Here is a 23,514-nt window from a genome sequence, read left to right on the forward strand (position 1 = left end):
GATTATTAGTCATTCCCTGTCTACTAGCATTAGGTCAGTAAGATAGCCAGAGCAAAGGCTGGTGTTTAGACAAAAGTTTGTTTTCGAATGATATTTCCTGGTGGACTCACAAAAAAGGGACAGAGCTTATGATTTCATGATTAAATTACTTCTTTTTAAAACTGTATTTTATGTTGGTGAGTGGAGAGAGACACTGACTTGAAACATATTGATTCTTGTTGTTATTCTTATGCAACAGTGGGATTAAATTTATTTTTGTATGATATTATTGGGACACTTCAGGCTAATGTGCATTTAAAAAAAAAAAAAAACTGTTGTTAAATGTCCCACATAGTAATTTAGGCATAGGTGAGAATGAATTCACAAGAGAGAACTACAGCTGTCTGAATAAAATGCAGCTGGCAGATAGCGTAATGGTCTATTTTTGTATTCATTCATTACTTTCCATTATAGCCGTTGCGAGCCTAATTTGCCTTCTTTTGTTGGCCATTCAGACGCTGTCTCCTCATTTACGTCCTCACCATGTCTGTGTCTCATGGAACGAGAATCATTTAAACCACTGACAGACCGACAGACATCGAGACTCAGCTCAGCCGTCAGACTTGGCAGACATAAACCTCTCCAGCTCCCTTGTCATGCTGACCATGTGCATTTTTATCTGTTGTAAATAAATGGTCCACCCATGTGACCTCTGGAAGTGTCTTTATTAATGAGTGTTCGAAGCTCAGTTCTGAAAACTGCATAAAACTCTGATAAAGTGCTCTATACGTCTCTATAAAACTCACTGATAAAGTGCTCTATAGGCATTATAATGGCATAAATATCCTTAAATAAATTAAGTTTGTTATGTATTAATCTGTTTTTACAGAGTAGTTTATTATTATAGTCATTTTTTTTTCAAATGTCTTCACAAAATGCGGCTAAATCACACACTCAAATGTACGATATGTATATTTTTCCTTTTACAAATGGCCCATAGGACCCTTCTATAGTACTTAACATGGCAGACACTGAAAAAAACACAATACTTTGTTATTGTCATAGAACTTTATTTATAAATAACATATTAAATATAATTTATCTTCTGATCATTTACTCTAAAATAATTTAAGCAATTCCATAAATCTCTATTCCAAAGATGTTGATCTGTAAAATATCAGCTGCAACAAAAAACACTGTAATATTAGCAGTGGTTATGAATCCCAACCAACCCCACATGTGACACATCAAAAAAGATGAATAGAAGACTACGAACAGGACTCCACACAAACTCCGAGACATGAAACACATAGAGATACACCTTGAGTGTTAAAACACACAGAGACACATTTGGAACATCAAGAGCGCAGACATTCTTCTGATGATGAAGAACCTGCCGGTTTAAAGACATACGGATCAACCTGAGAGAGAAAAAGAGAGAGAGAGAATGTGTATGTGTGTGTGAGAGAGAGAGGAAATAGAGGACATGATAGAGAAAGAGAGAGAGAGTATATGTATGCTTATGTGTGTGTGAGAGAGAGGAAATAGAGGACATGATAGAGAAAGAGAGAGAGAGTATATGTATGCTTATGTGTGTGTGAGAGAGAGAAAGAGAAAACATGAAACAGAGAATGTGAATGTATGAATGTGTGAGAGAGGAAAGAGAGGACATGAGAGAGAGAGAGAGTAAGAGAGAGATCACGAAAAGAGAGCAAATGTCCTTGTAAGGTCTAGATAAACACTGCCCCCCCCTTTCCAGCTGTGGCAGCTTCTGATCTTTGAAATGGCAGAGTATCCTTTCACCTCTCACAGCCAAATGACCGCAGCAAGCCACAGATGGACACAACCTCACCTTTTAACACTAACACTTTTAACCACTCTTTGGTTCTTCCACATTTCATCCCTGCTGTATATACTGATTTTACACCTGTCACATAGTTTGTATGTGGAGGGCAGACCTTGAGTGGTGAGAACCATGGGTTATCATACGTCGTCAGTTTTTTTTAAAGTTTTTTTTTATCAAAGATTGTATCGATCTTTTGAGAATCGACTCAAGGTTAAGAGCACTTTGTTGAAAAAGGCTGATAGCTGAAAGAAGACTTGAAAGGATTTTTCTCTAATGGGATTTCAAGGGATGGTTCAGCCTACAAAGTAAATGCTGTCATCGTCAGATCTCTCCATTTCCTCTAAAACCAAACCAAGCATTTCTTTTATTAATTCTACAGTATGTAAAGAATGCAGGTAAAATACTAGTTATGCTTTACTTTCATGGATTATATAAATTAGGCTGTGAGGATGTTTTTTTTTTACAGAGGACAGGTCATTTCAAATACCTCCTTTCACAAAGAAAATGTGAGAGATTCACCTGCAGACGTAAAGAAGAAGCATCAGCATACTGATGGACACACAGGATTTGTCATTGTCAGAAGAGAAACTGATCTCCATTTCAATCTCAGTGCCAGACACAGGAATTTAAGTGGAGCGTGGAGTTGGAATGGACAAAAATCCCTGTTCATATTTACTAAGGCATTTTTTTCACCTCCATTTTCAAACCCGGACAGAGTGCATGGAGCTAGAAGATTTTTCAGTTTTTGACATTTATGCTTCACTGCACTTGACAGTGATAGTACTGTACACTTCATCCGGATACATAATTTGCGATAAATTAAACTATGCTCTTTAGACGGCCATAGCATTCGTGACAGAATAACTGTTATGGTCAAGATGCCTCTCCATCTCAGCATCATGTAGGCCTACGTGTTCAATAAAACTGTTGAAAGAGAATCCAGTGGATTGTGGATATTTAATAGCTACCAAGTCTATACAGAGGTACTTTTATGGATCAATATACGAATATTAATTGTATGAATCTGGGAGGCGAAATCTTGTGATTAAAAAAAAAAATCCATGCAACTCAAATGCTACGTATCAAACAACCATATAAAAAAGCCAGACCAACCTGAGTACAGGTTTCTCGAATGCCTTCAACGTTTCTCAAGCAGGACAGGATCTCAACTGATCCATTCACTCACATACATCACAACAATAATGAATAAGAATGAGTTTAGTTTCTCTTGAGTTTTCTGTGATATGGGTGCAACTTCATTTGAGATATTTATGCTTTCCTTTCATTTGATTGTGTTCTAATGATAATAATTCGACTGTCCTTTCTTGTATTAGATAATGTATTTAATCTCTTTTAGCTACTTTTGCCTTAAAGTGATGGTATTTCTGATCATACTAATTCACAGGTAACAAAATATGGTTTGATGCATGTGACATTTAAGGCGTTCTTTTAGAATGAGAAAACAAAATCTAGAATGATCCATCTCGTTCAGAAATAACCCAATTGAACCACAAAAGACTCAAGACTTCAAACTCATCCAACTACAATCTGAGAATAGAGAAAGCAAGATTATTTAACAAAAATCTTTCCAACATGATAAAAAAAAAAAAAAAAACTTAAAAAGTAAAAAATAAACAAGACATCACATCTCATCACCCCCCTCCCCGATGAGTTAGATGGGCTCCTCCTCATCGCTCTCCTCCAGCAGAGCCTCGGGGACGGGCTGCAGGGTAGAGAGGGGGATGGTGGAGGGCGACGGAGGCGTGGGGGGCACCTGCGAGGGGTCACCTCCCTCTCTGTCACCGCCATTGCCGGTGCCGGTGCCGCTGCCGGCGCTATTGAGGCTTCTGCTGCTGCCACTGATGCTGCTGCTGCTGCTGCTGCTGGTGCTCTCCACCTGCACCTGCCGCACGCCCTCGATCCACACCTCCATCTCCTCCGCTGGGGCGGGCACGGGCGGGGCCGGGGTGGGGGTGGGGGTGGCGGGGGGAGGGTGAAGGGTGAGCGCGGGGGAGAACGGGGACGTCGGGTCCGTCGGGGAGGTCGGGGAGGAGGGGCGGAGGAGGTGGAGGTGTGCGGCTTGGCTGACTTGCGGCCGGGGTCCCGGAAGCTGGCCAGCGGGGGGCGGAGTCTCACGCCGCTGCGGGTCGACCCCTCGATGGCTTTCTGGAGCTGCAAGCCACAGACACGTCACACACGTGTCAAACATCCCGAGGATTTTAGACTTTTGTTCTTTCATTGTTAGTCTGTTTATTTATAGCTTATTAATTGACAATACCCCTGGAAAATACTAACAACTAAATAGATTAATCACCATCCTATACAGATTAGGCATCACATGCAACAGCAATAGTTGTGAAGGTGTCTATAACTGACATGTTTTTGGGCCTTGTAACGAGCAGTCTACATGGTGAGATAACCTGGCCTTGTGCGGCAACTGCACTTTGATTGCCCGTTCAATCACTGTCTACTGTACATACATATACAGTTAGGAACATAATTCATACCCCAGGCAAATAATGATTTAATGTTGATTTTCTCTTGACCAATATGTTTGTTCTGACTGAAAATGACACTGCCACATACCAAATGGTTTTAAGACAATGTGGTAGAAACATGGAATAAAAAAATAAGTGTTTTTTTTTTTTTTTTTTATGAAAAATGCCGTGTCCAAAATTATTCATACCCTTTTAACCCTTTTTAATATATATAGAAGACTGGTCTATTTTTTTCTGAATGTCCGCGTCACGTCTGAGTGTAGACTATGACGTCTGGTGTAGCCAGTTCCATTGATTATAGTGGAAGCTAATTGTTGCAGCATACGTTCTGCGAATTGAATATGTCTGGTGTAGCCTGCCTGTTAGCCACTGTCTGGTATCGCATGCATTTATTTACATCACATTTATTCATTAAGCAACTTTTATCCAAAGTGACTTACATCCAAAATGAGGAATAACATTCAAGCTACAATGCACAGTAGACATTAGGACATTAGGTATTAATATGACATCAATCAATACTTTTACCAGAGGATGAGAATGCAGAAGTTTTAAGTACTAGCAGAAGTTTGAAGGAGGTGAAGAGATCATTCGATTCATAAAACACAACAGACATAATAGATGGCCTGCCACCTGATATGAGAAATACATTTGCTGTGTTGGTAAAAGGATGACTTCATCATCTCTGGCTGGAATACTGAACAGACGCCAGGCCTCCTTCAGCTTCTCTGGAGCCTTTCCAACCTCCTGTCACTTCATGTTCTAGTCTAATGCATGTGACTCATTCAGTGCATGGCGTGTGTGTGTGTGTGTGTGTGTGTGTGTGTGTGTGTGTGTGTGTGTGTGTGTGTGTGTGTGTTTGTGTGTGAATGTGTGTATGTGTGTGTGTGTATGTGTGTGTATGTATGTATGTATGTATGTATGTATGTATGTATGTATGTATGTATGCTTATGTGCACAAAATGCATTTGTGTATGTGCAAATGTGTGTGTGTGTGTGTGTGTGTGTGTGTGTGTGTGTGTGTTAGAGTGTGCACAAATGTGATTGTCAATGTGATGCGTCATCTCTCCAAGTGAAAGGTTGGGCTTACGCTTAAGGTTCCATTGAGGGGGAAAAAGCAAAGGGCAAGGTATATTTTTAGATTAAAACCGGAACAGGAAAAACATGAGGAGAAAGAGAGAGAAAGAGAGAGAAAAGAAAGGGAGACATAAGGAGAAAGAGAGAGAGAAAATGGAGAGCATCAAAGAAAAAAAGAGAGATAGAGAAAATGGGGAGAAACAGAATGGATGAACAGAGAAGCAGAATAGAACATGGAAGATCATGACTCACCTCCTTGAGTGCCACAACCCCGACCAGTTTCCCAATACTGGTGACGTATGCGTGACTCAGGCCCAGCAAGGAAAACAATGTGTGAGTCTACGGGGAAGAATAATGAGGATCAGAGGAAATTGACAATCATGTCATGGGCTTAATGGCACGGCTCACAGGGGAGTGTAGAGTAAAGTACTCCTAATACGGGAGCAAGCAGGGTATCATCTGAGCAGACATTAATCGAATGAGCTGTCCATCGCAAACCAATGGCTTTTGAGGTATTTTGAGTCCACAGACAACCATAAAAAATACAGAAATTATATATATACATATATGTCATATATATATATATATATATATATACAGTCTGTTAAATGACATCTAGCGGAAAATCCGATCTGAACACAATGCGAATCTACCCTGTCTAACAGACAACAAACAAAACTTATGTTTACATTTCATTCCAGGTCAAGTCATCTCAGTCTTGTCAGCTAAATGTCATCTTGAACTAAACACTAAGACACATGGATGTGGAAACAGCATCTCCTTCCAGATGCTCAGTAGTTTACTCCTATGCAGTTAGCAGGCCTCTTGGGTAGCACTTTGGGCCGCACCCTGTGATTGTAATTCTGAGGTGGAGCTCTCGCACCTTATGCAGCGACGTCCTCTCCACCAGCTGGAAGGGCGAAGGGTCGATGCGGATCTGATCGATCTCTAAGGGCTCGTCCATCTGCTCCTCTTCCCACGCTTTGATCTGAGTCGGCCAATCAGAAATGAACTCACGATGAACCTCCATAAATACACACACACACACACACACACACACACACACGCACGCACACATACACACACATATCGCCATGGCCCTGTCGTGCATGCTAATACAAGCGGTGGATTAGTGACCAAAGCCGGACCTGAAATAGCGGTGAAGGTTGGGGACTACTCTGGAGCAAAGGCGTGGAGTGTGGCAGATCGAAACCTATCACTGTCACACAGCAATAACACCATGTTCTTTGTTCTGGTTCTATGGCTTGTCAACCGGAACAATGATACTGTTCTGACGTTCTGTAAACGTATCAGTTTAACAGAGACACATCCCTTGCACAAGTGATACCTTGTTCTGCCACTGTATCTTAATATGCAGTTTAGACAGAGCTGGGACTGACTAACGGCTGTGTTACTCTGTCAATAGACTTTACCCTTATATTCATCATCAAAGGCTACCAGGCAAGGCAAGGCAAGGCAAGGCAAGTTTATTTATATAGCACATTTCATACACGGGGGTAATTCAATGTGCTTTACATAAACAAAAGCAAAGAGTAATAGTCAGTGGTGTAGTGTAGTTAGCTGTAGTGGGTATACTGTGATCAACCCTGAATGTTAATACGTATCCTTGCCTATTTTAAGTGGGTATACTGAGATGGTAATGCTTTTAAGTGGGTATACTGCGTAGTCCTGCATATCACATAGACTACACCACTGGTAATAGTACATAAAAGCATGGATGCCAGCCGAACTTAGCCCGCCCGCAACATTTGAGGTCGGGAAGTTCGGTCTGGACTTCCGTTGTGGAGCAACTGTGCCCGAACCAGAGCTGTTTGGACCAATCAAATTGGGCTTTGTACGATGATGGACAGATGAGCAACAGTGCCTTGTCTATCGCGTCACCTGAGCACGCTTAGGTTGATTTTGTTTGCAATAAAAACGCTGTAGCTAGAAGCTAGACAGACGGCTTCTAAGACCCCATATGGAAAAATGCATTATTTCCATGCAGTCTGGCCTTTCATTTACACGAAAACGAAGGTTTTATCACTGAAAATGATTATTTCTGAACACTTCAGCCAAAGTGGATATGTGGGATAACTCATCAAGGGAAAACAGCGTGTTTGTATTGTGACATGTTGTTTTCTCGTTTGTTTGAAATCTCTGATTGGCCACCTGTTTGCTCGAGGGGTTTGCGACACCAGTCGCCAGCTGTTTTATAACATGTTTGTAACATCTGTGTGAACAAATAATTTTTTAAAACGAAGGAGGAAAATATCCATTTTTCCAAATAGCCTACCCTGCTACGTATTTTGTTGTCTTAGATTTTGCTATCAGGTGTTGTACAAGATATTGACAGCGCAATAACCTTTTTAAAAAAAAGACCAGAAAACCATGTTAAGGCATTTGTGGAGAAGTAGGATGGTTCGGTGTTCTTCCTACAGCTCACGGTAAGCTTTTTCGTTGCGCTGATTGGTTAGGTCTATCCAATTGAATGCAGAGGCAACACCCACCCCCCACCCGTATCGGTTAAAACACTCAAATTCTGCCTAGAATATGCCTAGAGTATGACAAAGTCAGTCTAGGCATTCTGGATAACCATTTTGATTTCTGATGTATGATCTGATGAAATATTTGAACCATCTCTGATTTAGGTTATTAGAGCAGAGTAGAGTACATCACTGTAAAATATACTTTATATACTGAATCAAAATGATCTATAATATAAATCGTATTTGTAACCTCTCATTTTATTTAGTAGCTGATAAAATGCGTCATTTATAAAAAGAAATATAAACAAATTATCCGGTAAATCATTCACTGTCTAGCGCCTTCTAAAAGGGCCATTAAGTACTTAAGAACAGTTGACCTGAAAACAACTCATCACTTTATATTCATTAGAGTCAAAACAGAGGACTAGGTTAGTCAAACAACATGAGCCATTCAAAACAGGAATTAAATTAAACATTTAAAGAATGTGGCTATGTTTAATGGGTTTTGGATAAAACATTGCATTACACTGTGCATCTTAAAGATTGGTGTTAGTGTAATAGGTAGATGCAATGAGAAACAGACCTCTTCTGGAGTCATGGAGTCAGTCAAGGCTGGAGGAGAGATGTCCTGAGAGAGACAGAAAGAAAGAAAGGAAGAAAGAAAGAAAGAAAGAAAGAAAGAAAGGAAGAAAAAAACAGAAAGGAAGGAAGAAAGAAAAACAGAAGGAAAGAAAGACAGTAATTGAGAAAGAAAGAACAGAAAGATTCCTGGGATATGATTGTCTGCTATGGCAGTCCTTTGTGGAATAAAACTGGCAATAAACAATGTCAGCATTGAGTAGGAGTATTGTGCTGTTCTACTTTGTTGTGAACTTTGATGAACTTATTGTGAGCCCACAGGTCAGGCTTGTGTTTCCTGTTCCTGTTATCGTCCAAACCTGCCTGTCAAATCCAGCAGCAGTTTATTGGAATTTGTTTCATAAGAGCCATTAATCATTTTGTAAATTATTCCCCCTCGCGGTCATATTTTTCCAGGATAAAAATGCACCCACCCACACATGAATGCACACAGACAGACAAATAGGCAATTACACACACACACACACACACTCACACACAAACACACACACACACACACACACACACACACACATGCGTGCACATACACACACACACACACACACACACACACACACACACACAAACACAGACAGACAGACAGACAGACAGACAGACAGACAGACACACACACACACACACACACACACATACACACAGACAGACACACAATGTACCTGTGTCTGACCTTCTGTTTGTCTGTCTGAGGGGGATGAGAAGATATTCCTCAGAGTTCTTCTCACAGACTGCAGAGGGCCTTTATCTGGCAAAGACAGGTAAACAGGCAAAGGGAGAGGTGAACAGGCAGGACTGGAGGGTTGGGGGGAGAGAAGGGGTGACAATGAAAGGAAGGAAATAGAAATAGAAATGACAAAAACAGAGTAAACAAAAAAATGAGCATGATGAAATGAGAATAGCATGGCTGAAGAGGAGCTAATGGATATTGGAAAAGAAAAAATGACACATTTTATGTCATCTCCCTCTCTCTCTTTTTTTAACAAGATGGTGGAGCTCTCTAGGAGTCCCATAACTGGTGCAATCGGCAGGTGATATATCCACCAGAATAGATCTGGTTGGGATGGTTAGGATTACACACCAGGGGAGCATTCTGATAGCGGTAGATAACATCACCGTGCACCCCAGGGGTTTTGTGATTGGTTGGAATTTCAGTGCATATTACTCACCAGGAGTCGTGTGATTGGCTGCTGGTTCTGTGGGTTTCGGTGAAGGGAAAGGGCCATTTCGCTCTTCCTGGATAGGGTAATTCTGAATAGCATTAATGGATTTATTTTTGATATCTTAGTGTGAGATATACACAATACATTTTTAGGAGTTATAATTTGTCAAAAGACAAATCCAAAATGGAACAATGTGAATCTATTTACAACAGTGAAGGTAAACCCATTAAATCACACAGGCCTATTAGCAAAGAGCATACATAAAAATAAAGTTTGGTAACACTTTACTTGACAATATCGACATAAGAGTGACATGACACTTTCATGAACACATGACAGTCATGACACATGAACCCTAACCCTAATCCTAACCTTTAGCCCTAATCCTAACCCTAACCCTAACTCAAACCCTAACCCTAACCCTGACGCGTTATGTCATAAAAGTTTATGACTTGTTTATGACACGTTCATGACAGTTTTCTTCTTCATTTTGATAGGACAGTGAAGAGAGACAGGAAAGGAATGGAAGAGAGATTGGGATGGAGAAATGACCACAGGTCAGATTCAAACCTTGGACCCCATGGCCACTTAGTTCACACCAGAACAATTAACAATAAAGATAACTGTAACTATGACCATATGACCGTCCACACTGACCAATGATGAGGAAAGTCTTTCTTTGTGTTGATGAATGTGGTGGCTAAAATTTGATGGATTCTGCTTTTTATTGTTCTCGAAAGCACTCTGATTGATTGATCCCCAATGATATCATTTTTCATGTTGTTATCATTACAGTTTGTCTGAGGGCGATGGCATTCATTTTAGCAAAAGGGATACTTTTAGCCGTTAGCGTTTATAGTTCTTGGTGTGAACAGCCTTTTAGATATCACAACATCATCATAAAGACCCCTCTCAGGTCCATCTGTGTCCATCTGTGGCTACTGAATGACAGAAGTAAAAAACACATAATCATGTAACACTTCTCTTACAGCAATACTGTAGTTTGACTGGTGGACCAAAGAGTCAACAACACCAAAATCATGGATTCGTTATCTAGGGAACTGATGAACACACTGATGAAAAATGTGCATCTCACTGTACGTTACTTTGTATGAATGTCTTCTAATATCAATACAGTTGGACTGACTTTGTCTCCGTTGTCGTCCGTCTCCTCGTCCACGAAGGCGAAGGACTCCCAGCTGGCCCTGACGCAGGACTCCTGTTGCTGCAGGCCCTGGCTGTGCATCATGATTCGCCGCTCGGCAGATAGCCACCAATCGCAAAGAGCCAGCAGCTCCGACCGGTCAACAGAGCCCAATAAGATCATGTTTTCTGGAGGAGAGAGAAGAAGAGTGACAGCCTTAACGGCCAATCGTGGGACAGATGAGTTGCACAATTAAGATTATAGGTTTCTGATGGCTTCTGGACTATATGAGAATATGTCGGTCCATGTCCAGCCAGCGGTGCTTTAATGCAGTCAAGAAAGAGGTCAGAGGTCAAACATACCTCTGGAGTCCACCAGAGGGATGGTCTTCAGGGATACAGAGTCCAGGAGATAAAGCAGCTCTCGGCACGTTGTCTGGGAACAGACGAATTTTACCTTCCGGACCATGATGTCCTCAACAAAGATGTTATACTGACTGGGGATAGGAGAGAGGAAAGGGGAGATAGGGAGATCAGACAGCTGTCATCACCCTACTCAAGGCATGATGGCCTACTGATGACTAATGTTGCCTTTAACGGCTTGGCACAAGATACAATAGCCAATAGCCCTACTAGCTATGGATCTCAAAAATGGCTTGGAACATAGTGTTCATTGTGATGTGTATGTAATGTTTGTAATGCAATGTGTCTGTACCAGTGTGTGTGTGTGTGTGTGTGTGTGTGTGTGTGTGTGTGTGTGTGTGTGCTGTTTACTATATTTGAAACAATTCTGTTGTGTTGAAAGTGGGATTAAAGGATGTGTTTGTATGTCGCCACATGTACTAAATTTGGAAATGCTTTCTGCTTTATTTATCTCTGTGTGTGTATGCCTGTCACTGACACATGCAAAAGAGGGGGAAAGCTTTGGTCAAACTGCACGTGGGTGTGTACGCATGTGTGTATATGTGTTTGTGTGCATGTACAGTATGAGAGAAAGAAGAGAGAGAGAGAGAGAGAGAGAGAGCATGTGAAAGAGAGGGAGCAGACAGTGTGCGTATCTGTGTAGAATGTGCATTCACAAAACTGGAAACTATTAAAATGCACTATCTGCTGAAGTCTTCTAGTCTGACGAGCCAGACCCACATTAAAAATGTAGGGTCTGGGGACTCACCATTCACAGTGCTCAGTCCGAGGGGCGGGATAATCGGTTGTCTTTCAAATTCCCTCTGCACGCAAAAGGATAGAGCTACAACTCATGAGTCATGATGCGTTTTCCCACCAGTGGAGCTAGTTGGCTAGTTAACTCGTGTCACGCTGTTCGCCAACAGCAACATCCATCTTCTTTGTTTTCAAGTAGCACTTCCCATGCACTTAACATGCACTTCCCATGCACTTCCCATGCACTTCCCTCCCTTCCCACCTTCATCTTCTACCACTTCTCCTTCTACTACAAGTTGACTAGTACTTCTAGTAACTTCTGTACTCTCATCCTCGAGTTATTGTACTGATTGATGTAGTATTTATTACATTAATTGTAGCTTGAATGTTATTCCTCATTTCGCTTTGGATGTGTTTGCTAGATGAATGTAAATGTATGTAACTGTCTTTGACAGTGTCCCAACAGAGCCGACATGTCTGCCTCCGATGGCCAGTTGCTCACCTGATGTGTCCAAATCCCAGCTCGGGCAGGTAGGGCAGCTTCTTCACCTGGATGATAGAGTCGTAGAGGGACGGCTGCAGGCCCTGGGCCACCATGTTGGCCAGGATCACCGCCACCATCATGGGCAGGATGTGCGAGATCTGACCCGTCAGCTCGAAGCAGATCACTGCTGTGGAGACGGTGTGAGTGACGGCCCCCGTCAATGCTGCGGCACCTGCAGGGGAGTGGGGGAGGGGAGACACATAGGCATGTACTTATTGCAAACAGGAAGTCAGCAATGGAATGCAGCAAGAGGAGAAAGGAGAAGACGGACTATACAGAATAGTAAATAAAACACTTTTGAGGACAAAAGAAGGTAAACATAATTAGTAAATGTTTTAAAAAAAACAGTTTTTGCACAGTGGACCAACTCAAGAAGAGTATTGAATGGATGATAAATTAACTGAGCGATGGAGTCGGAAGTGTACAAGCCAAGGAGAGGGGTGGGAGGCGAGATGGGGGCTATTTAGGTAATGGGGAGACACAAGATTCACAAGCCCCACCATTTTAAAATTTGATTTATGTGAGCAGATACAGCATGTTTGGCTTGGTAACAGACCAGGGTTCTGACATGCCTTAAGGGGACTGCCCTAGCAATTCCTGCGGAAACTAGATGTACCGTCCATAATACTGCAATACTGTATGTCAGTTGCAGTGCCCCCTTCAGACAGAATTTCACAAAATTCGATGTGCAATGTGGTTAGAATGTGGTTGCAATGCAGCATGGCATATTTTGAAAACTTGGCATATTTGGAAATGGCAAAACAGAAAATGCTAGCTAACAGTCTTAATGAGGCCTAAATGCAAGCAATTGAGGCAAGTGGAAATGTCAGAGAACAGATCTCCTGAAAAGGAAGGACATTTTGTTATCTCAAGACAAAGACATAACACATGCACGAGGCAGAAGCTGGAGGTGAAGATGGGAAGACTGACCAATCACAGCATACCCTCCAGGGATGATGCGGTACAGGATTCCGTCAAACAGGATGCCATGAGGGAAGAGCGAGGCCATAATCTCTCCCACCAAACGCCCAAACGATGCACCTGGATCAACAGCAGAAGTTACCCAGCATGCATTTAGCCACTGCAGTGTTCAGTCTCTATGGCTTATCAACTGCATGTATCTATTATACCATCATGCATTCATAGATTCTTTAAGTGGTTATTCTATATGATCCCCGAGTGAGTCTTTAGTGGTGTGAAAATATTCCTTATCTCTTCATCGCTCCCTGATATCATACTATTTCACAGTTGTAGTCTTTTTAATTTACACAATGGTCATTGCTATGAAAAAGATTTGCATGTAGTCCGAAAGAGACATATAAGAATATAATATGATATAGAATAGAATAGAATAGAATGGAATAGAATGGAATAGAATTGAGAGAAATTAAATACCCAGGACAAAGACAGGCATGAAGGCTCCTGAGGGGATGGGCATGGTGGTAGACACAGCAGACATCCAGAACTGTAGCAGAGGGGAAAAGTCCTCAGTCACACTAGAGTGTGTGTGTGTGTGTGTGTGTGTGTGTGTGTGTGTGTGTGTGTGTGTGTGTGTGTGTGTGTGTGTGAGAGAGAGAGAGAGAAAGAGAGAATGAGAGATAGAGAGAAAGAAAGAGTGTGTGTGTGTGAGAGAGAGAGAGAGTGTGTGTGTGTGTTTGTGTGTGTCCGTGTGTGTGCACATTTGTGCCTGAAGTGGAAAAAGTACCTTCATGACAAAAAACAGAAGCAAGATGACAAACACGTTGACATCAGGGTGCAGCCAGGCGGCAGATCGCCCCAGGCCAGGTGGAGGTGGGTTCCCCCACACCTTGGTCCAGGTGAAGTTATCAAACAGAGAGTTGATGGCCTCCCTGGGCATTAACTGCAAAAACAAACGGCATCCACAACAAACAAGTAAACAAACCACGTTGACAGTAAAAACAAACAAGTACAGGAAATTAGTATTTTCTGGAACAACGCTAGGACAACACAGGAAAAAAACAAGCCTTTGCACTCTACTCTTTTGCAATCAGACTCTAACTCTAAATGTCTACTCTTTTGCAATCAGACTCTAACTCTAAATGTCATTTTAGGCTAACTACTTGTATCACAATTGTTAAGTTTCCCCAAACTTTGCAATAGCTATGGCACCTCATAAAATGGTTTGAAGTGCCTTGTCATGAGAGCACTCCTTGTTCCAGATGAGATGCTTCAGACAGTGGCATATTGCAAACTCAAATGGAAACACACAGATCTGAAGCCATCTGAGCCAAGGGCAACTGCATGGAACAAACTGCCTATTTGACTGTGAAACTCCACAGTCTGAGTGCAACCAGCGTCTGAGACTTTCATTTGTCTGAGTACATTTTTTTGTTCTAAAATGGCTTTCTAGGTAACCTGAACTGTAGTTTTAAATAAGTCCAACCACCCAGGCAATACACATAGGAATAGAGAGATCATATCAAACAAACCTCTCCAGCCATGAACTGTCCAAACCCAGGAGGAAAGGTCAAGGTGGTGATCACTAGGGTAACAAACCCGGGGAATATCAGCCGACTACATACACAGAAGGAAATCGTGATCAAGTATCAATATCAAGTAAGTAAATGAGGATGAACTTTAAACAGGGCCTGTAAGAAGCCTATATTATGGCTGTGTTTCATTCAGTGGGTGTGTCCTGTTCTTACTGTCTGGTGAGGAAGCGCGTCAGTGTGTTGGGCTTCCTCATGTACAGCACCACCTGCCGATTCAGATACACGAAGAAGGCTCCCAGGAACCCACAGGAGATGCTGCCGAAGAGGAGGACAGAGAGCAGGGAGCCATTTTGAGTCTCCCTGTTTGTTACTGCACCACACCCCAAAGCCTGGCCAGCACAGCAGTCATAAATCTCAATCTGAGAAACCAGACCCTACTGAGGCAAGCATCCCTCCATCACTATAAAAATAAATAAGCCTCTTTTTACTCAAGCCTTGCCACCTGGGGGTAGATACTACATGTACCAAAAACATATTATTTACAATGATTTATTGATGCATTAAAGAAACACGTCATTTTTTTGGGGGAAATAAGCTTATTTGGAATCTTCCCCAGTTAGATCTTATTTCACCTTTATTTTTTCTAGTTAAGATGTGGTAAAATGGAAACTTTTTGGACTTGGCCTACTGTGTTCTATGTGTCATGAATATGCCATTCAGTTGACGTGGTAACTAAATACAACATAAAATGTAGCTGTGTCTCCTCAATGTCCGATTACATCTCTATCCCTCTATATAGTTGTTGAAGTGTTGATGGTGCGGACTTAATTGGTGGGCTCTCAAGAAATTCAAAGGAACAAAGATGGAAGAGGGTGGAGGCGTTGGGGAGAGGCGGTGGTGGTGGTGATGGAGGTGGAGGGGGGTGCTGTGTCAGTGGTTATGGACCCTTTCAACAATAAAAACAAAAACAATGCTTGAACGTTCTATTTGGGCCCCAATCTACTTCCTCTGCATTAAGATAACATATGGAATGTTAAAACGGAAGCCTTGTGGGGCCAACTATGATGCTGATAATCAAAGATTCTAGAACAGAGCTCTGTTCTAGAATCTTTGCTGATAATGGAACTCTCTTGAAAGGGTCCATAAGAAGACTGGAGGGGAGGATGGAGGTTAACCCGGAGCATGCAGAGAGCCGTATAGGGAACTCTCGGGTGGGAGGGGGTGTTTGGGGGGAAGGGAGGAAGGAAGTCCAGCACTGTGCACACAGCGGCATCACTGGCCCTCACCACGAACGGCACGCTCTGGCCCACGGAGGTCACCCAATCACGCAGAAATGCCGGGAGCTCCTGCAGGGGGTCGGGGAACGGAAGGAAGTCCATGTGCACACAGCGGGTCACTGGCCCTCAGAGAGCAGTGATGGTGACTACAAGAGACAAAGAACATGGAGTGAGAGTAAATAAAATAAACAGGAGAAATAATATTCTATAATTTTTTTATTTTTGAATATGTTCTTCATAAATTACATGCTGCTGACTCATATGAGTAGATTTGAGTAGTAGTAGTTTGAGTAGTAGTAGTTTGATAGCTCATAGATCATTTATTGACTGTTTGAGGAGTGCATGTTAGGTTATCCAAACAATGTGTATCAACACAACGAAATAGACATAATCTATAGCCCTCTTAAGTATAAGAAATGTGGATGTTAATACAGTTTGCAATTCACTGCACTGTACTTATATGCCAAGTGAATATATCAGCCGATACAAGAGCCACTTGAAACTTGATACCTGAGAAGTGTCTACTCATTTGACAGTAGTCATGCCAAGTCTGCCATAGTGAAACTACTACACATCACCCTCTGACACCCTCTGAGGGTTGAATGGCCACTTTACCTGCATCTTTGTTAAATACAGAGAGCACTCTGAATATGAAGGCACTGAACACAGCTGCAAAGTATCCTCTCCAGTAATTCCTCACAGCAAAGTAGGTAGAGGTGACCTCTATACTGAACAGCACCCCTAGTGGCAAGGAAGGAAAAAAACATGACATCATTTTTGTGACCAAAAAGAGTTTAATGGGCAAACAAACATACAGTAGGCTATGAACTTATGTGCATATCTACTTAATTTTTTGAGATTAAATAAGAATCTGTAAAATGAGTGGCAGATTTGGACGCCGGCTCACCTCCAAGGGGGGTCCCGAAACAGCATCCCACCCCAACAGCACATCCCACGGTCAGGATGTCAGTATAACAATAGGGGCTCTACTGACACATGGGAGAGGGCATGAAAAAGAAAGAGAGGGTGAGTGAGAGAGAGATGCTGGGGCTGAAACTGACATAGTTTCATATCGATTAAGTGTCACGTTTACCGTGGCAAAAAACTCTGAATCTTAATCAGCAGAAAATAACCAAAACTGTTTTCACCAAGTTCTTCTACTTACCTGGTAGACCCCCGAGAAGAAAGTCATGAACTGGCTGAGCGAAGCAGCACAGATGCTGGCTATGTGAACAAAAGGACCCTGTTTTAAACAGACGAATAAGAGGAGGAAGGGGGGAAAAGCATAAACCGCTTTGACAGCCCTGTGACAGAAAGGCAGAAGGCGAATAACAAGCAGACGAGAGGAGATGGAACTGGGTCAAGAAGACGGTAACGTGAGAGAGCGCACCCACCTCTTTGCCTACAGGCATGCCACTGCCCAGGCCGGCCGTCAAGCCCACAACCTTTGCAGCAAATGCCCGGAGTGTCAGATACTCCTTCAGGATCACACCTCGCAGGATGGTCTTCAGCTCGGGGATACCAGAGCCTGACACATCAGATTGCAGCCGTTAGACTGACATTATACATTTCAGTCGTTAGACTGACATTATAAATATATAAATATATAATGAGACCTGAAGCCTTCAGTGAAAACATGGTTAAAGTGAAACCGAATGGAGTCAAAGGTGAGACTGGGGCAATTTGAGAATGTCGTGCATTGATGTTTTTGAAAATCCAAGTAGCTTTTCTGCTAAAGTGTATTTTATATATATATATATATATATATATATATATATATATATATATATATATATATATATATATATATATATAAAATATATATCAAAACATAATGTCTAATTAGTATGTATGCTGTATTTTTAATTCTTTCTAGAATCCCCAATAAATACACATTATTGGAAAAGTAATTTTGGACTTGTTACAGGTAGCCTATGGAAGGATGTAGGGATCAGAGTTCAGTGTAAGGTCATAGTTCAATGTAAAGGCATCAAAAATGCTAGTCAGAAGCATTTGGCGAATATCCATGGGTCAGCACTTGGCAAATACCACACTGGCACAGTGAGGACACTGGCATAACTGGGCACAGGTCATGCAACTCACCTATAGCCTGGGGTGCCACCAGGTGGCAGAAGAAAGAGGCGAACATGATGAGGATCATTGGATACGAGACCCATGCCAGATACTGTAATGGAATATTACCCCGCAGCTCAGTATGGATCCACTTGTAAGCTGATGATAAGGGTATACAGCGAGCGAGGGAGAGAGAGAAAAGAAAGAAAGAAAGAAAGAAAGAAAGTTGGACCAGTTCATAATTGCATGGAGACAGCTAAAAGGGCCATAAAGATCCATTATGGACCCTTTCAAGAGAGTTCCATTATCAGCATCATAGTTGGCCCCACAAGGCTTCCTTTTTAACATTCCATATGTTATCTTAATGCAGAGGAAGTAGATTGGGGCCCAAATAGAACGTTCAGGCATTGTTTTTGTTTTTATTGATGAAAGGGTCTATACAATCTAGGTAATGACAGGGGCGGAAGAATGCAGTTTATAGACCCTTTCAACAAGGTAAACAAAAACAATGCTTGAACGTTCTATTTGGGCCTCAATCTACTTCCTCTGCATTAAGATAACATATGGAATGTTAAAAAGGAAGTCTTGTGGGGCCAACTATGATGCTGATAATGGAACTCTCTTGAAAGGGTCCATATTAGAATTTTAATTAAAATTATTAATTTAATTATTATAATAGAAAGTAATAAAAGGGTAGGCCTATGGATCCAAAACAGTATTACTCATGCAAATTGATCAGCAAGCACTAGCAAAAAATCCACCAAATGTGAAATTAAAGTTATCACCACTTCTATTCTCTAGAAAAAAATACAGTAGCTTATAACACTGTGTTTGTCCTGTCTAGCATTTGATGGAGAAGTGTGATGGAGGATGGTATAGGAGAACCGCTTGTTAATCTGTACCTTGTAGACTCTTAGCACTAGCATAGTCCATGCTCCAGCTGACCAAAGCCATAGTAATACCCAGCAACACCAGGAAGATCCAGTCCTCACCCAATCTGGAAACCAGGAACCTCTGCACACGTGCCACACAGTCTGAAACAAGAACACGTGGAGGAGGCTGTTCCTCTTCGTAATCATCTTATCATTCTATACCAGTTTTTTAAGTATATATTTTGGGCTGAAAGTGACAGGAAGTAAACAGGAAAAAGAGATGGGGGTGTGATCAAGAAATGACCGCAGGTCGGATTTGAACCATGGGTATTTGGGCCCGTACATGGCATGGGGACTGTAGCCTGTTGCGCCTCAGCACCTACCCATTCTATACCAGTTTTGACCAAAAAAGCCAAATTCAGCAAATTAACATCACAAACCAATTATATATATATATATATATATATATATATATATATATATATATATATATATATATATATATATATGTGATGACTAATTTCAATCAATCAAAGATCAATCTTTCTTAGACTGCGTTTAATCATCAAATCAGGTGAATATCCCCCAATTTATGAAATTAAGAAATCTTTAGCCCATCATATTCAACAGCTGATTTAAACTTTGACCTCTCACCTCTACACTTAGAATAGGATCGCCGCTTCTTCAGCGACGACATGTGGCCATGTTCGGATTTTGGGCTTTTTCCGGCGTCGGCCTCTGTGTCGGGGTGGCGGCTGTGATGCCGGCCATGGTGGCTGCGGCTGTGTCCACGGTGGCCATGGTGATGGTGGCCGTGGTGATGGTGTTGTTTCTTCCATTGTCTCTCTGTCAACAAGCGAGTAGCCTCTCTCCGACGGGAAGAACCCGGATGCTCATGGTATTCCCCATAAAGCTGGAGACAAGTGAGCTATCGTTAGTGGTAGGAAATTACTGTTTTAATTTCTGTATTAATCATGTTTTAATTATCTATTGAATAATTTGTAATATAAACTAATTGTCGTGAAAATATACAAGCAATCAGCATAAGCAAGTCGTTCACAGGGAAACTAGACACAAGGAAATGCCTTTGCCAATGTTGTAACCTAGCTGTGTCTGATAGTTTGTTAGCATAGTTGTCTCATAGGCCAAGGGGTTACTTTAGCACTTAGTGACAGACACACACTGTAGACAAGCTGTTTGTTTTTTTCCTCTAAACTCCACCTAAAATACCTGCACCAGTAGGCTAGTTTCATTACAGATGGTAATTGATCCTATCATCATTTAGACCAATTTCTGACATGGTCCTCCTTAAAGATTGATCTATTTGCTAGAGAGACTGTTGGTAGTTATCTTATTAATCTGCTAACAAGCTAAGATACCAGCAAGTCTGTCTTGCCAAATGCAAAAGTCTGAAAACAAAAATGAATAAAGTTGGGTTTCTAGCCATGGAGCTAGAAACCTGGGCTATCCGAAAACATCAAGTAAGGCAGCTTCCTACAACTAACAGTTCATCAGAAATAACTTGATTGAGTAGTGGTGTCCTTTTGTTTTACCAAAATAATCCTATTTGTTTGCAATCCGGCTGTGTGTTATCTAATTATGGAACTGACAATCAGTTGATATCTTCTACTGTGTGGCCAGCAAAACTGTGATTTTGTCTACATAAATAAATAAATAAATAAATAAACACACACACACATGATCAGCTAATGCAACTGAGGTAGAAAAATAAATGAGGTGTATTTCCACTAAGAAAATAGCTCAGAATTGTTTTGACACTTTACTTTGACACTTTGTTTTGCTGCCTCAAGTGAAGCAGTCACTTGAAACACACATAAATGCATGGGTGTATAGGTCATGTTCACACAGCAATACTAAGGGCATCCTGAAATAGACAAAAGTACTCAACAGGATTGAAAAACCCTTTCACAGCGGAAGCACATCACTCCATTTAGATTTATAACTTTGGAGTCTCTCCAGACATGCGGGAAAGTGATCGTCTAACTCCTGAGCTGCCTGTCCTTCTCATACACATAACGAGACCTCCTCGGATCACACGCAGGACGCACCGATTCCCACGCTCTCACTCATCACACAGCGCTTATAATACACACGCTCTAAAGACCTGCTCACTGTACAAGAGCATGTCAGGATGCCTGCCTCTCAGCAGAGCCATCTCAATTACAAGGTTTTTTTTTTCTCTCAGTTTGAGCAACATGTAAATATTTCAATCTTAGCACTTTGTTCAGGAAGTCAGCACGGTAAAAAATAACTCAAAAATCAAATTGGCAGTAATTGGCGAGGCCAGGACCTGGCCAAACTGACTCTTGTTTATATTTTTAGTTTTTAGACAAAAAATCAGGCCATTGAACCCCCTGATCCTGATCTGATAGTTAATGTCAATATCCCTGGGAGACATTCTTTGTATCCTTACACTTTTATCTCAGTTTCACATGCTCAGCAATCAAAACATTCTCTCTCCATCATTCTGTTTTGTATATCAGTTAAGGAGCGCAAAAGATGCAAGGGAATGCAAAAGGAGCGCTAAAAATAAATTTCCATCTCTAAAAAAATATTCCCACCATGTCCCTTCAGGGGCTCCGTAGTTTTATATATCAGTTCAGATACCACCTTTTTAAAAAAAAATTACTTAAAGGACCAGTATGTAGGAAATAATGGGAAATAAATTGTAACCATTCCAAAAATGATCACCATATGATGTCAGAGAATAAGGAAACACGATGAATTGAAGTAATGGCTTATTTGACAACATTACTATAACCCGTAAAACCCATGAAAAAAATGAGTTACGGGGCGGAATTTCTTGGAATTTTCAGGCAAATTTCCAAAATTAAAACAAAAAACAAATTAAGTGGACATCGGAGGAGCTTCCTGAGATGGCAACGTCTTTGTCAAACGAAGAATATCAAGTATGACGCAGAGCTGGCCATATTTCTCCACGACAGGTAGCCTGGGCTAAATTTCATCTGCATCACTAACTTCAGCTAAATATATTACGTTGGTTAGAGAGGTATTTTTGTTTTACCTCTCTAGTTGTGTAGTTGGGTCATGGTTGGAGAGCAACTGCACGTCAACTAATGTTAGCTAAGTCTTCATTACATCTGGCAACCCAGAAGAGGCTCGCGTCTGGTAGTCTTGACAAATCGTTCCTTCAGCGTGGGAGTTTTGAACATTCTGACAGAAGATTCTGTTCCTCAACAATGTAAGATTCTAAAATTCCATGTTGAATTCAAGGATCTCACATATTCTTTAGAATGTTCAGTTTTCAACATTCCCGTGACGGTACTAACTCTACATCTGATCCATGGATAGATTATGAACTGGACCTGAGTAGCCTACCTGCTGCCACCACACCTCAGAGACAATCAACTCTGGGTTGACCCACCACTGGACTAACCCACCAATGGACTGGAATGGGGTTGTAGGTAGAGAAAAGTTCATCACACCTTAAAAGGGCTTCTATGAATTGGTATTGACACCATGCCATTAGTTTTCACTTTCACAATATTGTTTATTATAACAGCGGTCTGCGGGGACTGATATTGTATCTTGCCAGTGGCACCCCAAGAAAATGTTAACGAGGTGGCCCGCCACATTACCAACTAGGTTACCATTCAATGGTTTAATGTGAATTTTATTTAAATTGGAAATCCTGAAGGGAAATACAGAAAATGTGCACTAAATAAGAATTCTGAATATGAAATTAATTTTGGGGTGGGGTGTAGGATGGATTAACTATAAGGACAAGGATTCTTGATTATGCTTCTGTTGTCTTTATACATAGACTCTTCAGTTAATATTTGTACTTTTCAGTCTGAATGTTTTTGTTTATTCCTGATAATTGAATACCTTATTGTACCTTATTGCCTTTTCTTCTTTCTGATCACTTATACGTTTGGCCCAGCACTCTTGCCTGCTCCTACATTAGAATTGAATACCTTATTTATTTTTGTGTGTATTTATAGTGTAAAACTATATGTGTGTCCGTGTGTGTGTGTGTGTGTGTGTAAAACTACATAATAGTATTACACATATTATATACATCAAAAATACTTATTTACTAATAAACTAATGTTGACAGAAACAAGGCTATTTGGATAAAATGTAGTGTGACTTTATAACAAATTTCCATTGCCAGCCCTTTCGCCCACCTTAAGTTTTGCAACCACACAGCTGTTTCCAACTCCTCCCTTGATTAAAGTTTCCATTTTAAGGTGAATAATAAGCAGATGAAAACGTGCGCTTAGCATTTTCTGAAGCTAAACCATGAATCCCCTTTAAAAAAAGC

General features: G+C 41.2%; 1 protein-coding gene across 1 annotated transcript in view; it reads right to left on the reverse strand.

Moving 5' to 3' along the window:
* Window positions 1-1,576: 1,576 nt before the first annotated feature.
* Window positions 1,577-23,514, reverse strand: part of clcn1a (chloride channel, voltage-sensitive 1a) — a 26,205-nt gene continuing 4,267 nt past the window's right edge. The window contains 24 exon segments of the mRNA XM_048229120.1: window positions 1,577-3,881; window positions 3,884-3,997; window positions 5,653-5,739; window positions 6,284-6,388; window positions 8,473-8,517; window positions 9,185-9,270; window positions 9,692-9,773; window positions 10,833-11,017; window positions 11,192-11,325; window positions 12,489-12,702; window positions 13,461-13,571; window positions 13,926-13,995; window positions 14,236-14,391; window positions 14,981-15,065; window positions 15,197-15,298; window positions 15,417-15,420; window positions 16,311-16,406; window positions 16,876-17,001; window positions 17,168-17,246; window positions 17,426-17,503; window positions 17,655-17,788; window positions 18,364-18,492; window positions 19,236-19,367; window positions 19,860-20,118. Of these exon segments, the coding sequence (XP_048085077.1) occupies window positions 3,498-3,881; window positions 3,884-3,997; window positions 5,653-5,739; window positions 6,284-6,388; window positions 8,473-8,517; window positions 9,185-9,270; window positions 9,692-9,773; window positions 10,833-11,017; window positions 11,192-11,325; window positions 12,489-12,702; window positions 13,461-13,571; window positions 13,926-13,995; window positions 14,236-14,391; window positions 14,981-15,065; window positions 15,197-15,298; window positions 15,417-15,420; window positions 16,311-16,406; window positions 16,876-17,001; window positions 17,168-17,246; window positions 17,426-17,503; window positions 17,655-17,788; window positions 18,364-18,492; window positions 19,236-19,367; window positions 19,860-20,118 (2,997 nt within the window). The 3' untranslated portion in view covers window positions 1,577-3,497.

Source organism: Alosa alosa, chromosome 20 (assembly GCF_017589495.1).
Source record: "Alosa alosa isolate M-15738 ecotype Scorff River chromosome 20, AALO_Geno_1.1, whole genome shotgun sequence".
NCBI classification, from domain to species: domain Eukaryota; kingdom Metazoa; phylum Chordata; class Actinopteri; order Clupeiformes; family Clupeidae; genus Alosa; species Alosa alosa.